General features: G+C 75.4%; 5 protein-coding genes across 5 annotated transcripts in view; 4 read left to right on the top strand and 1 right to left on the bottom strand.

The window, feature by feature from the left end:
* AURANDRAFT_63479 (hypothetical protein) overlaps positions 1–223 on the bottom strand; it is a gene marked incomplete at both ends in the record, with an annotated part of 1,223 nt that extends 1,000 nt beyond the window's left edge. Inside the window, one exon of the mRNA XM_009037831.1 lies at positions 128–223. Within this exon, the coding sequence (XP_009036079.1) occupies positions 128–223 (96 nt within the window). The remainder of the gene's footprint in view (positions 1–127) is intronic.
* A 1,906-nt stretch (positions 224–2,129) lies between these two features.
* AURANDRAFT_24833 (hypothetical protein) lies at positions 2,130–2,465 on the top strand (the record flags this gene model as incomplete). Its single annotated transcript, XM_009038109.1, has 1 exon — positions 2,130–2,465. A coding segment is annotated over one exon (336 nt), but the record flags the coding sequence as incomplete, so codon positions are not given.
* A 924-nt stretch (positions 2,466–3,389) lies between these two features.
* AURANDRAFT_10230 (hypothetical protein) lies at positions 3,390–5,335 on the top strand (the record flags this gene model as incomplete). The annotated part of the gene is made up of 2 exons (XM_009038110.1): positions 3,390–3,811; positions 4,795–5,335. Coding segments are annotated over 2 exons (963 nt in total), but the record flags the coding sequence as incomplete, so codon positions are not given.
* A 6,131-nt stretch (positions 5,336–11,466) lies between these two features.
* Positions 11,467–11,673, top strand: AURANDRAFT_25423 (hypothetical protein; the record flags this gene model as incomplete). Its single annotated transcript, XM_009038111.1, has 1 exon — positions 11,467–11,673. The coding sequence occupies one exon, from the start codon at positions 11,467–11,469 to the stop codon at positions 11,671–11,673; it is 207 nt and encodes a 68-aa protein (XP_009036359.1).
* A 710-nt stretch (positions 11,674–12,383) lies between these two features.
* Positions 12,384–13,790, top strand: AURANDRAFT_25430 (hypothetical protein; the record flags this gene model as incomplete). The annotated part of the gene is made up of 1 exon (XM_009038112.1): positions 12,384–13,790. One exon carries the CDS (start codon positions 12,384–12,386, stop codon positions 13,788–13,790), a length of 1,407 nt encoding a protein of 468 aa, XP_009036360.1.
* Between the last annotated feature and the right edge of the window lie 993 nt (positions 13,791–14,783).

Genomic DNA, 14,783 nt, shown 5'->3' with positions numbered 1-14,783 from the left:
CGCAGGAGGCGTTGTCGCAGTAGCCGTCGCAGGCCTCGCAGCCGGCCTCGCAGGCGCTCTGCATGGAGCCGTCCTTCTGTTCGAACTGCTCGTCGCCGTAGCTCGCGCACCACGACGCCGTGAGGACGTCCGACGAGCAGTCGTTGCCCGAGTCGTCCTCCCACTTGGCGCCGGAGGCGGACGCGGCGGCGGCGACGAGCAATTTGAACGCGCGGAGCTGCATGGTCTTCTTGTTTTGCTGCGTGCTAGGCAGGACTGTGCTTGCTATTTCGCCATGCGCCGAGAAGACGAGCGGCACAGTGACGGCACCCAAATTTGTTGGACAAGTTATTGAAGGGATGCCCGTATGTGAGTGCAAGGCCGACACGATGCCCCAAGAAGCCTCTTTCGCTGCCCCGACAAAAAACGCCTCTCTCCATGGGGATGCTCTATCGACGCCGATGTTCCGCCGAATCGTGAGCGTTCTGGTCGCCGTCGCGGCCGGCGCCGCGGGCGCGTCGCCCTGGGCGGACGAGCGGCGCGAGCTCCAGGTCTGCGTCTGCGGCGGCCCGCCCATGTGCACCGACGGCGGCTGCTACGAGCCGCTCCAGGGCCAGGACTGCGACAACGGCAGCCCGCCGGAGCAGGATCTCTGCGCCGACTGCTCGTCCTGCAACACGGGCGCGCCGACGGCCAGCCGGCCGCCGAGCGGCGCGCCCACGGAGTACTTCTGCTACTGCTCCACGAGCAAGCCCGTCTGCATCGAGGGCGGCGTCGACGCGTGCTACGAGCCCCAGGGCGGCCTGCCCTGCGACAACGGCTCGCCGCCGAACAACCAGCTCTGCGACGACTGTGTGACGGTGTGCATCGAAGATCCGACGCCGGAGCCGTCCGTGTCGCCGACGACGGCGACGCCGACGACGGCCGCGCCGACGCCGCCGCCGTCCTCCGCGCCGAGCGGCGCGCCATCCAGCAACCCGAGCCCGAGCCCGTCGTCGCCGCCGTCGGCGTCGCCGTCCGCGGCGCCGGCGCCGCAGCCGTCCGCGGCGCCGGAGCCCGCGCCGACGACGGCGTCGCCCGCGCCGACGCCGCGGCCCGCGCCGCAGCCGACGACGGCGCCGACGGCCGAACCAACGACCGCCGCGCCGTCGAGCGCGCCGTCCGCGGCGCCCACGGCGCCTCCGTCGAGCGCGCCGACGGCGTCGCCGTCGCCCGCGCCGGCGCCGGCGCCGTCCGCGAGCCCGTCGCCCGCGCCGTCGCCCGCGCCGTCCGCGGGCCCGTCCGCGCGCCCGTCCGCCGGTCCGTCGCCCGGTCCGTCGCCCGCGCCCTCGGCGAGCCCCTCGTCGCGTCCCTCGGCGAGCCCCACGGCGCCTCCGTCCTCCGGCCCGACCGCCGCGCCGTCCGCGGCCCCGACCGCGGCGCCGTCCGCGACGCCGACGACGGCGCTCCCGTCCGCGGCCCCAACGATCTCGTCGATCCCGACGCCGGCGCCGTCGGCGTCGCCCGTCCCCACGGTCCCGCCGACGCATACGCTGTGCGACCCGGGCTACTACTCCGAGGACGTCACGGGCGCGGGCTGCGCCGCGTGCCCGGCCGGAAAAATATCCGCCGAGGCCGGCGCGTCGGCCTGCGCCATGTGCCCCGTGAACACCTACGCGTCGACCGTGGGCTCGACGGAGTGCGTCGACTGCGCGGCCGGCCGCCAGTCGGCTTTGGGGTCCCAGACCTGCGGCTTCTGCGCGGCGGGCCAGTACGAGACCGTCGACGGCGACGGCGACGCCGCGTGCGTCGACTGCGACGCGGGCGCCTACCAGCGTCCTGTGGCGGTGACGATTTTCGAGAGATTTCGACCGGGAAAACGAAGAGACATCGTTATGCTCGGTAGGCACCTACAGCCCCGTCGGGTTCTACTGCCTGAGCTGCGCTTTGCAGGGCAGCACAAGAGAGCGAAATTCCCAACTTCAAAGGCTCCGATCTCGGCCATTTTCCACTCGTTTCGGCTGATTTTTGGACGAGCGATCATCTCTCGGAGCGCTCTCGAAGCGTGGGTGCTGTTTCCGAAACGCGCGCGCGCGGAACACTCACGTTGAAGCGACGTTGAATCACCCTTGTGCTGCCCAGGCGGCGCGGGGTCCGCGACCGCGGACACGGTGGACTGCGTCGTCTGCGCCGCGGGCACCTACAGCGCCGGCGACGCGAACTCGGAGTGCGCGCCGTGCGCCGCCGGGCGCGCGTCGTCCGCGGGCGCGTCGGCCTGCGACGCCTGCGACGCCGGCCGCTTCGCGAACGCGACGGGCGCGGCGACCTGCGACCTCGCGGCGCCGGGCTTCTACGTCGCCGAGGCCGGCGCGGCGGCGCCGGAGCCGTGCCCCGCGGGCACGTTCAGCGCCGGCGCCGCGGCCACAGCCTGCGAGGCCTGCCCCGCGGGCACGTACGCCGCCGGCGCCGGCGCGACGGCCTGCGCGATCGCGAGCGAGGACACGTACGTCGCGGCGCCGGGCGCGTCGGAGGCGACGGCCTGCGCGGCGGGCCTCTGCGCGGGCGCCGCGGCGACGGAGTGCGCCGACTGCTACGCCGTCTGCGACTTTTTGCCGACCACAAACCCGACGACGCTGCGCCCGACGACGGCGGCGCCGACGCCGCGGCCGAGCCCGGCGCCGTCGCCGTCGCCGACGCCGCCGCCGACCGCCGCGCCGACGCCGCGGCCGTCGCTCGCGCCGACCGTCGCCACGGCCGCCCCGAGCCCGAAACCGACGCCCGCGCCGTCGCCCCGCCCGTCCGCCGCGCCGACGACCGCGGCCCCGAGCGCGAGGCCGTCCGTCGCGCCCACGGGCGCGTTCCTGCGGATCTCGTCCGTCGGCGTCGGGTCGACCTGCGTCCTCAACGAGGCCTGCGTCCTGTCGTGGACGTTCCAGGGCGACGGCTGCGAGACGCTCGACGTCTCCGTCGTCGACGGCGACGGCGACCTCGTCACTTCGGAGACCACGGACAACGACGGCCAGGAGATCAAAGAATTACCCGGCGACGGCGACCTCGACGGCCAGACCTTCACGCTGACGCTCGCGTGCTCCGACGACGCGGCGCTCGCCGACGCCTACGACTTTCTCGTGTCCTTTTATCCCGCGCCGTCTCCGGCGCCGACGCCGGCCCCGACGCCCGAGCCGTCGTCCAAACCCACGGCGACGCCCTCCGGCGCGCCGTCGCCGCGACCGTCGCCGGCGCCGACGCCCGCGCCGACGCCCGCGCCGTCGGCGGCGCCCTCCGGCGCGCCGTCGCCGCGACCGTCGCCGCCCCCGAGCCCCGCGCCGACGCCCGAACCGTCCCCGAAACCGACGCCGTCGCCGTCCACCGCCGCCCCCTCGGCCAACTGCGCGCCCGGCTTCGTCGTCGCCGACGACGACGCGTCCGAGTGCCCGGCCGGGACCTACGGCCTCGCGGGCGAGTCCTACTGCGTCGACTGCCCCGCCGGCTCCTACGCGGCCGCCGCGGGCGCGACGACGTGCACGGTCGCGTCCGCGGGGTCCTCCGTGCCCGCGGCGGGGTCCACCGCGCAGACCGCGTGCGCCCGCGGGACGTACGCCGCGAGCACCGGCATGAGATCGTGCGCCGCGTGCCCCGCGGGCGCCTACGCCCCCGCCGCCGGCGCCACGGCGTGCACGCGGGCGTCCGCCGGGTTTTATGTCGCTTCGGACTGGGCCGTCGCGCAAGACGCGTGCGCCTCCGGCACCTATTCGGGCTCCGGCGCGTCCGAGTGCTCGAGCTGCGCCGCCGGGACGTTCGCCGCGACCGAGGGCGCGTCGACCTGCGCGCTCGCGGCGGCGGGCTCCTACGTGTCGCGGACCGGCGCGACGGCGGACGAGCCCTGCGCCGCGGGCACCTACTCGGGCTCCGGCGCGTCCGAGTGCGCGAGCTGCGCCGCGGGCGCCTACGGCGGCTCCGGCGCGTCGGCCTGCGTCTTGGCCGACGCCGGGTCCTACGTCGCGACCGCCGGCGCGTCGGCGCAAGTCGCCTGTCCCGCCGGCTCGTTCTCGGGCGCCGGCGCGTCGTCGTGCGAGTCTTGCCCGGCGGGGACCTACAGCCTCGGCGGCGCGACGTCCTGCGCAGGGCAGGACAAGAGAGCGAAATTCCCAACTTCAAAGGCTCATATCTCGGCCGTTTTCCACTCGTTTCGGCTAATTTTTGGACGAGCGATCATCTCTCGGAACGGTCTCGACGCGTGGATGTGTTTTCCGGAACGCGCGCGCGCGGAACAATCACGTTGAAGCGACGTTGAATCACTCTTGTCCTGCCCAGGTCCTGCGCCGTCGCCGGCGCGGGCACGTACGTCGACGCCGCGGGCGCCTCGGAGGCGACGGCCTGCGCCGCGAGCGCCTTCTCCGGCGCCGGCGCGACGGCCTGCGAGGCCTGCCCGGACGGGGCGTACTACGTCGCGGGCGACTCGGGCTGCGCCTTCGCGGCGGCGGGCGCGTACGCGGGCGCCGACGGCGCGGTCGCCTGCCCGGCGGGGACCTACTCCGGCGCCGGCGCGTCGGCCTGCGAACCCTGCGCGGCGGGCACCTACAGCGCGTCCTCGGGCGCGACGGCGTGCGCCGCCGCCGCCGCGGGCGCCTACGCGGCCTCGTCGGGCGCGTCCGCGGCCGCCGCGTGCGCCGCGGGAACATTCTCGGGCGCGGGCGCGTCGGCCTGCTCGAGCTGCCCCGCGGGGTCCTACGCCGCGGCGGCCGGGTCGACGGCCTGCACGAGCGCGGCCGCGGGCGCCTACGTCGCCGCGGCCGGCGCGTCCGACGAGGCGCCGTGCCCCGCGGGCTCCTCCAGCGGCTCCGGCGCCACGGAATGCGCGCCCTGCGACGCCGGGACCTTCGCCGCGGCCGAGGGCTTATCGACCTGCGCGCTCGCCGCCGAGGGCTCCTACGTCGACGCCGCGGGCGCCTCCGAGCAAGTCCCCTGCGCCGCGGGCACCTACGCGGCGGGCAACGGCGCGTCGTCGTGCGCGGCCTGCCCCGCGGGGTCCTACTCGGACTCCTCCGGCGCGTCCTCCTGCGCGCTCGCCGGCGCGGGCTACACGGCCGGCGCGGCCGCGTCGGAGCAGACCCTCTGCCCCGCGGGCTCCTATTCCGGAAGCGGCGCGTCCGCGTGTGTGGCCTGCGAGGCGGGCCGCTACGCGCCCGGCGAGGCCCAGTCCAGGTGCGCGCTCGCGTCCGGCGGCACCTTCGTCGCCTGGAGCGGCGCGACGGCCGCCGCGGCCTGCTCCTCGGGCCGCTACTCGGGCTCCGGCGCGACGTTCTGCAGTTTGTGCGCGGACGGCACGACGTCCGACGCGGGCGCCGCGACGTGCCGCCCGACGGAGGCGGGCTACATCGCTCCGACCGCCGAGATCTACGAGCTCACGATCCGCTCGTCGCTCGTTTTCGCGAGCGGCGACGCGGACGCCTGCGCGGCGAGCGCCGCGGCGTTCCTCGAGGACCGCTTCGCGACGGACGTGCTCCTCGACGACGCGGCCGTCGCCTACGGCGGCGAGGCGGCATCCGACGACGGCGCGACCATCGTGTCTCTCGTGTTGACGGCGAACTACAGCGCCACGTCGACGGAGAACGTGTCGAACGTCGCGGCGCTCGTCACGTCCGACTTCGAGGACGGCGCGTCGCTGGCCATCTACGACGGCAGCCTCGAGGACGCCGTCGCCTCGACGGGGTGCGCGCTCGATAGCGACGCGTCGCTCGAAACCGTGGCGGAAACGACGGGCGACGAGGCCCTCGTCTCCGCGGCGACGTTCGACGGCGCGATGGAGTGCCCCGCCGGCACCTTCTCCCTCGCGGGGACCGCGTGCCTCTACTGCGACCTGGGCACCTTCACGCCGAGCCCCGGCGCGACGACGTGCGACTTCGCCGACGCGGGGTTCTACGTGAACCGGTACGGCGCGACGTCCCAGGAGCCCTGCGCGCCGGGCCGGTACGCGGCCGGCGCGGGCGCGCACGCGTGCGCCGCGTGCCAGGCGGGCACGTACCTCGGAGACGCCAACGGCACGGCCTGCGCGCTCGCGGACGCGGGGTCCTACGCGGGCTACGGCGAGGCCACGGAGCAGCTCGCGTGCGCGGCCGGGTCGTCGTCGGGCGCGGGCGCGACGGCGTGCGCCGAGTGCCCGGCCGGGACCTACAGCGCGTCCGGCGCGACGTCCTGCGCCCTCGCGTCCGCGGGGTTCTACGTGGGGGACGACGGCGCGCGGGCCGAGACGCCCTGCGACGCGGGCTACTTCTCCGCGGCCGGCGCGACGGAGTGCTTCGCGTGCCCGCCGGCGACGTTCTCGTCGTCGCCGGGCTCGACGGAGTGCACGCTGGCCGAGGCCGGCTACTACGTCGGCGCCGCGGGCTCGTCGGCCGAGGCGGCCTGCGCCGCGGGCGAGTACTCGGGCGGCGGCGCGTCGGCGTGCGCCGCCTGCGGCGAGGGGTCGTACGCGGCGGCCGCGGCGACGGCCGCGTGCTCGCTCGCGACGGCGGGCTACTACGTCGCGTCGTCCGGGTCGACGGACGAGGCGGCCTGCGCCGCGGGCCGCTACAGCGGCGCGGGCGCGTCCCACTGCGACCTCTGCGCCGACGGGACGACGTCGGACGCGGGCTCGGCGTCCTGCGAGGCCGCGGAGGCGGGCACGGTCGCGACGGGCGGCGAGACCTACACCGTGGCCCTCGAGTCCGCGGTAACGCTCTCGAACGTGTCCGCGGCGGAGTTCAACAACGACACGGCGAGCCAGGCGGACTACGTCGCCGTCCTGGAGGAGACGCTCGTGGCGGACGGCGGCTTCAGCGACATGGTCGACTCGAGCGCGATCACGTCCGTGGGCCCGGCGACGGACGTGGAGTCGCGGCGGCGCCTGGAGGACGGCACGACGGTGACGACGCTCCTCGCGTCCATCGCCTTTGCCATGGACGCGAACTACACCGCGGCGGCGGGCGAGAACGTCAGCGACGCGGCCGCGGTCATCGCCGAGGACCTCGCCGAGGATCTCACGGAGAGCATCGAGTCGGGGAAGCTCGAGAAGGCCATCGCGAGGCACGCCAACGGGTCCTTCGGCGCGCGGGCGTCCGTCGACCGCGACTACAGCCTCGCGGACGCGGCGGGGAGCGGGAGCGTCGGGTTCTTGAGGAAGAAGAAGCGCGGCTCGTCGTCGCAGACCGCGGACTGCGGGCCGGGCACCTACTCGCTGCTCGGCGCGACGGTCTGCGTGAGCTGCGCGCCGGGCTCGTTCACGGGCGCCTCGAAGCGCACGGCGTGCGAGCTCGCGCCCGCGGGGTCCTTCGTCGGGAGCGCGGGCGCGTCGGAAGCTTCGCGCTGCGCCGCGGGGACCTACGCGTCGGGCCCCGGGTCGTCGGCCTGCACGCCCTGCCCCGTCGGCCAGCTGGCCAACGCGACGGGCGCGACGGCCTGCGCCTTCGCCGACGCGGGGTTCTACGTGGCCGCCACGGGGTCCGCGGACCAGGTCGCCTGCGATGCTGGTACCTACTCGAACCCGGGCGCGTACGCGTGCATCCCCTGCGAGCGCGGCGCGTTCAGCGGTTCGGGCACGGCGGAGTGCGCCGCGTGCGCCTACCCGCTGACGACGTCGGCGAGCGGCGCGTCGAGTTGCGACGCGTGCGGCGCGGGCTACTACTGGGACACGGTAGCCGCCGCCGCGGGGGCGACGGGCGCGGCGCTGTGCGTGTTATGCCCCGAGGAGGGGTCGCGGTGCCTGAGCGAGGGCATCACGCTGGAGACGCTGCCCCTGAAGGCGGACTACTGGCGCGCGTCGCTCCACAGCGACGAGCTCTACGCGTGCGCGCTCGACGACGCCTGCGGCGGCGGCGCCGCGGACTACTGCGAGGACGGCCACGGCGGCCCGCTGTGCGGCGTCTGCGACGCGGGCTGGACGCTGGACCTCGTCGCGAACTCGTGCGTGGCGTGCCCGGCGCCGGCCTACGACCTCCGCGTCGGCAAGCGCGCGTCGCTCGCGGCGCTCGCGGCGCTCGTGCTCATCGCGGGGCTCGTGTGGCTCAGGAAGCGGGTCAGCGGCGGGCACGGCCTTCGCCGCGCGCCGCGAAAAGCGCGACTGGACGCCCTACTGGGTCAAGCTCAAGATCGTCGTCGGCCTCTACCAGATCGTCGGCGCGACGCAGTGGTCCATGCCCCAGGTGCCCTTTCCGCGCGTCATGACGGCGCCCTTCGCCGTGCTCGCGACCGTGGCCGTCGACGACGTCTTCCAGCTGCTGCCGCTCGACTGCCTCGGCGCGCGGCCGTCCTACTTCGAGGCGCTCGTCGCGCTGACGCTCCTGCCCGTGCTCGCGGCGGTCTTTCTCACGGTCGTCCACTTCGCGCGGCTCCGCTATTCCAGGAGCTCGCGGCTCACAGGGCAGGAAAAGAGAGCGACATGCCCAACTTCAAAGGCTCCTCTCTCGGCCGATTTCCACTCGTTTCGGCTGATTTTTGGACGAGCAATCATCTCTTGGAACGGTCTCGAAGCGTGGATGCTTATTTCGGGAACGCGCGCGCGCGGAACACTCACGTTGAAGCGAACTTGAATCTCTCTTTTCCTGCCCAGGCGGCTCGCCGTCGAGGCCTCGTCGACCTACGCGCTCTTCTGCCTGTCCTTCCTGTGCCTCCCGAGCTGCGCGGCGATCACGCTGCAGTTCTTCGGCTGCGCGCGCTACGACCTCGGCGCCGAAGGAGGCGACCTCTCGGTGCTCTACGCGGACCAGTCCGTCGACTGCTCGGGCGCTCGACATCAGTCCTGGCGGCCCTACGCGCTCCTCATGGTCGCCCTCTACCCCGTCGGCGTGCCCCTGTGCTACGCCCTCCTCCTCTGGCGCCGCCGCGAGGACCTGAACCCGTCCGCCGCCGCCGTCGCCGCGAAGGGGAGGACGCGCGGCCGGCGGTCGTCGATGAACGAGAGCAAGAAGCAGCGGCGCGCGTCCATGGTCGACAGCGCCAAGGCCAAGGTCCTCGCGGCCGAGGCCCAGGAAAAGGCCCTAGCCTTCCGCGACGCCGTCGCCGGCGACCGCATCGCGACCCTCGCGTTCCTCGTCGAGGACTACCGCCCCCAGTGCTTCGCCTTCGCCGTCTTCGAGGCCGCGCGCCGCGTCGCGCTCACGGCGCTGCTCGCGCTCCTGCCCGACGGCGGCGCGCGCCAGCTCTTCCTCGCGCTCGCGGTGTCGCTCGCGAGCCACCGCGTCTACGCGCACTACGCGCCCTTCGTCGACGACGACGACGCGAGGCTGGCCGAGGTCGCGAACGCGGAGTTGGTGTTGGTGTTCTTCGCGTGCCTCGCGCTATTCGTCGACGGCGCCGGCGGCGCGTCGCGGCTCCGCCTCGGCTCCTTCGCGACGGCCGCGCTGCTGCTGGTCGTCTTCTTCGCCGGGCTCGCGGCGTTTTTCGTCTACGTCGTCGTGGACCTCGTCGTCGGCCGCGAGCAGGCGCTGCGGGCGGTGCTGGAGGTGAAGACGGCCGCGCGGCGCGCGTCGAATTTCGGGGCGGCGCTGGCCCGGCCGCCGCCGCCGAAGCCCGCCGTCGACGACGGCTACGACGACGACGTCACGACGCCGACGTGCAGCATCGTCTTCAAGCCCCTCGACGGCGACGTCGCGGAGGCCGAGGTTTCGGACGACGCGCGCGACGACGTCGCGCCCGAGGGCGTGCGCTGCGCCAAGGCCCTCTTCAAGCCGGCCCAGTTCGCCGACGACAGCGACGACGAGGAGGGCAAGGAGCCGCCGAGGTGCGACGGCGCCCCGGCCGCGGCGCCGCCGCCGGCGACGCCGGGCGCCGACGGCTCGCCGGGGGGGCGCGCGAGCCCCGACGCGGCGTCGTTCTACGGGTCGCCCCACGACGTCGAGGACCGCGGCTCGACGACGGACGGCGCGGTGTCGTTCTACGGGTCGCCCCACGACGTCGAGGACCGCGGGCCGACGACGGACGGCGCGTCCCCGCCGCCGCCGCCGCCGGGCGGCTTCTCCCTCTTCTGGACGAACCAGGAGCACCGCGAGGAGCCGCCGTCGCCCGTGCGGGTCGACCTCCGCGCGCCGCGCGACGTCGCGGACCTCGACCGCCTCGACGACGTCGACCTCCCCGCGCAACTTTAAAGATCCTTGTATGTCTAAAATTTACGGCGGCGCCGTCTCGCCGAGCGCCGCCCGCGCGAGCGCGTCGTCGTCGAGGTCCTTGGCCCACGCGGGCCACGCGCCCGGCGGCGGCGCCACGCCCTGCATCGCGGCGCGCACGGCCGCCGCGTCGCCCGCGGGCATGGGCGGCGGCGGCGGCGGCGGCGGCCGCGCGGGCGGCGGCGTCGCCTTGACGATGTCGGGCTTCGGCCGCAGCAAGAGGCTCCGCCCGGGCGCGTCCGCGGGCACCTCCGGCACGGCCGCGGCCGCGACGCGGCGGTGCTCCGCGTCCATGGCCGCGAGGAGCCGCGCCGCCTCGTCCACCGGCGCGACGGGCGGCGGCGGCGGCGCGTCCGCGACGGGCGCGTCGCCCGCGCCCGCGGCGGCGGGGCACCCCGGGCCCGCGCGGAGCGAGTCGCCGCGCCGGAGGCCGAGCGAGTTCGCCGCGGGCCGCGGCGCGGGCGGCAGCCGGTCGAGGGACGCCGCGAGGAGCGCCTGCTCCGCGGCGCCGAAGGCGACGAGGTGCACCTCCCTCAGCGCCGGCAGCTCGACCGCGCGCGCGGCGACGGCGGCGACGGCGACGTCGAGGACCGCCGCCAGGGGCCGCGCGCCCCGGAAGACGCCCGCGGAGAGCAGGGCGAAGCCGACGTAGGCGACGCCGGCCTCCCGCGCGCGGTCGAGCGCCGCGCCGTAGGCGTCGCGGAGGAGCGCGTCGCCCTCGGCGAGCGGCCGGCCCGCGCGCGCGAGCGCGCCGTAGTTCGGGCCCACGGCGTGGATGACGTAGGCCGCGGCGAGGTCGCCGTAGGCGCCCGGGCCCGTGGCCGCGGCGCCGCCGGTGGCGATGCGGTCGACGCGCGACCCGGAGAGGACGGGTAAAGCGCGGCGCGCGGCCTTGAGCGCGGGGCCGCCCGCGCGGCCGATGGCGCCGTCGACGCCGCCGCCGCCCTGGCCGCCGCGGTTCGCCGCGTTGACGATGGCGACGGACTCCACCGGCCAGGCCGCGGCCCGGCCGAAGTCGACGACGCTGCCGGCGCTGATCACGAGCTGCGCGCCCGAGGCGAGCGGCGCCGCCGCCACCCGGCGCAGGCCGCCCATGATTTGATTTGTGCTCGAGGTCTTGAGGCCTACGAGAGCGGCAGGCGCTGCTGATCACGGAGAGCGCGCGCAGGACGAGGAGGCCCGTTCGAGGGGCTGTGCCACAAATATTTAAATGCCACAACCAATCAGCGACTGGCATCAGCTCAAAAATCGTCCGCCCGTCGAGGTCCGCCTCCTCGTCGCACTCCTTGTGGTCCTCGCCACCGCGACCGGCCACCCGCCGCGCCCGAGCCCGAGCCGGCGCGTGCGCGAGGCGCTTATGTCGAACCAGATGTCTGAGCCGCCGAGCAACCCGCAGGACCTGACGCTGTTCGTGCAGAACCTGCTGGAGCAGATGCAGACGCGCTTCGAGACGATGTCGAATCAGATCGTCGACCGCATCGACGAGATGGGCAACCGCATCGACGACCTCGAGAAGTCCATCGCCGAGCTCACGGAGCAGGCGGGCGTCGACCCCGAGGGCGAGGCCCCAAAGTAGGCGCCGCGCGCGCCGCGCGCGCCGCCGCGGACCGCGGCGCCGCGCGGCGGCCTCCGCGGCGGCCGCGGCCGCGCGCGCCGCCGTCCGCGCCGTCGCGCGGCCGCGCGGCGACGACGCCGATGGCGTTCGCACGACGGCGCGGCCGTCGAGCGACGTCGACGCGCGGCCGTCGCGCGACGCCGCGGCGCGCCGTCCCGAGCGGCGGCCGCGCGCGCGCGCGACGACGGCGTCGCTTCCTACAAGGGCCTCCCACCCCGTAATCTACTTTTTCGCAGCGGTATTGCCGGTCGGCTCGGCGCATGCGCGCCATCTCGAGCGAGTGATGTTTGCGGCAATGAAGACTTCAACATGAGCCGGAGCTGTGAGCTGCCGCTCGAGTGCCGCGCCGACGCCGTCGGCACGCACCGCGCCGTCGCCTGGCACGTCCTCTGCGCCGACGCCTGGCACGTTGCATGCCTTACCAGCCCCACGACATCGACAAGTGCCGGTCGAGCGTCGGCATCCTCCCCTCCGGCACGGGCCTCTTCAAGCGCGTCGAGCTCAACGCCTTCGGCCCCGCCGCCTGGCTCTGCTGGTGCGACGCGCCCGCGGACGTCGCCGCGCGCAAGTGCCTCGTGACCCCGTCGGCGCGGCCTCGGGCCGGCGCGCCCCCGTCGCCGGACGCGTCGCCGCCGCCGTCGCCGCCGCCGCCGCCGGAGGGCGCGCGGGCCATGGCGCCGCCGGCGCCCGGTGCCGGTGCCGCGGTGCCGCCGTCGCCGCCGGCGGCCGCGCGGCCGCGCGGCGCGGACCGCGCGCCGCTGCCGCCGCGGGGCCGCGCGCTGCGGACGTGCCCCGGCCACTGCTACCGCGTCGCGCCGCGCGTGCTGCCCAAGGCCTGGGGCATCCGGGGCCGCGATTCGCGCGTCGCGCGCTACGGCCTCGCGAGCCGCGGTTTGGAGGCCGTCGACAGCTCGGAGACCTACGGCGAGCTCTGGCTGGGCACGCACGCGCGGGGCGCCGCGTCGCTCGACGACGGCACGCCCCTGAGCCGGTGGGAGGGCGACCTGCCGTGGCTCCTCAAGGTGCTCAGCGTCGGCCGGTGCCAGGCGCTCGCGGCGCACCCGGACCGGCGCCTCGCGGCGGAGCTCCACGGCGCGGCGCCGGATATCTACCCCGACGGCAACCACAAGCCCAAGTTGGTCGTCGCGCTGACGCCGCTCGAGGCGCTCGTCGGCTTCCGGCGGCGGTCCGAGCTCGCGGCGTGCCTCCGGTCGAACCCGGAGTTCGCGGCCTGCGTCGGGCCCGAGGCGCAGCTCAAGCTCCACCTCGCCACGGACGAGGCGTCGCGCACGGCGGCCGTCAAGGACGTCTTCGCGTCGTTCATGGCCTGCGACGACGCCAAGGCGCGCGCGTCGCTCGCGGCGCTCGTCGGCCGCCTCGCGGGCGAGCAGCGCGCGGGGCCGTCGACGGCGCCGCGGGGCCCCGCGTGGGAGCGCAAGGCCGCGCGCACCGTGCTCCGCCTCCAGTCGCAATATCCCGGGGACCGCGCGGCCATGGCGCCCTTCTTCCTCAACTACCTGCTCGTGGCGCCGGGCGAGTCGTTCTACGTCGCGCCGGGCGAGCCCCACGCGCTCGTCGCGGGCGAGTGCCTCGAGCTCGCGGCGTCGAGCGACAATGTCGTCGTCGCCGGGCTGAGCGACAAGCGGCCCGTGGACCTCGACGCGCTCCTGCCCATGCTGTCCTACGCGACGGGCGGGCCCGACGTCGAGTTCGGCGCGCACCTCTCGTCCGCGCCGGGCTCGCACACGCTCCGCTACGCGCCCGACGTCGCCGACTTCGAGCTCACGGTGACGTCCGTCGACGCGGGCGCCGCCTGCCGCCTCGAGGCGCTCCCCGTGCCGTCGATCCTCCTCGTCGTCGCCGGCGTCGGCACGACGCGGTCCCGGCCGGGGCCCGACGGCTCCTCGCCGCGGCGCAAGCACATGTACGACCTCGCGCCGGGCACGGCGCTCTACGTCACCGAGGGCGCCATCCACCTCGACGTCGTCGCGCCCGCCGCCTCCGCGGGGCCCCTCCGCTTCGTCCGCGCGTCCGAGAACCTCGACGCCTGGCGCGCGCGCGGCTCGCCGCGGGAGTAGGGAAGCACGGGGTGTGCCTTCTTGGTCCGCGGGAGGGGGGTCGTCTCGTTGGTCTGCGCGTGTCGGAGCTCGCTAAAAAATTGCCACTAACTTTTGCAAATTTGTCTTCGAGCAAACCGATCATCTCAAACTAACCACGATGGACCGCTTCACGCAGCTCGACCCCTACACGCGCCACCCCACGTTCCGCCGGGAGATCCAAACCGAGTGTTTGTATGAGGAGGAGTCGACGGAGGCCCGCCCCCGGGTCATGAACCCGGACTCGTACAAGGCCTGCCTCGCGGCGAACGCCGCCCGCGTCGCGCTCACGAGCTACTCCGACCTGCCGGAATACGGCGAGAAAGAGGGCAAGGAGCGCAAGAGCTACCAGCAGGACCTGCTCCTGGCGAAGAAGCTCGAGGACCGGGGCGCGGCCGCGGCGAAGAACGACGCGCGGCGCGGCCGCTCCGACCCCCCCCCCCCCCTTCCCCCCCCGCAGGCGTCTACGACCCCGGCGCCATGGCGGTCGTCGTGCGGGACCTCGTCGCGGGCGCCGACCCGTTCCTCGCGGGCGAGGACCTGCGGGAGCTCGCGCGCGCGCGCGAGCTGCTGCACCACGGAATCGTCGAGCCGGGCGAGTTCGAGGTCTACCGGGACCAGGTGCGGGCCCGGGGCCCGCACTTCGGCACGGACGCGTCGGACCTGCGCGACGCCGTGGCGCGCTGGTGGCCCCTCCTGTCGCGCGGGGGCCTCGAGCCCCGGGAGTTCCGCGCGTTCCGCCGCGGGAAGGCGGGCCGCGGCGGAACCGGCGGCGCGCCGGCGCCGGCGGGCGCGGCGCGCGTCGAGGCGGGCCTCGCGCGCCTCGAGCACCTCCACAGCGTCAAGGCCGCGTCCGGCGCGCTCACGGACCGCGAGTACGGCGCCGTGAAGCGCGTCTGCCTCGCGGGCGTCGACGCGCGCGCGGGCACGGGCGGCGAGCACGCGGCCGCGAACGACCTCCTCGNCGACCTCCTC

Source organism: Aureococcus anophagefferens (assembly GCF_000186865.1).
Source record: "Aureococcus anophagefferens unplaced genomic scaffold AURANscaffold_7, whole genome shotgun sequence".
In the NCBI taxonomy this organism is placed as follows: domain Eukaryota; class Pelagophyceae; order Pelagomonadales; family Pelagomonadaceae; genus Aureococcus; species Aureococcus anophagefferens.
The sequence above is the reverse complement of the archived record's forward strand: the minus strand, read 5'-3'. Positions and strand labels throughout refer to the sequence as shown.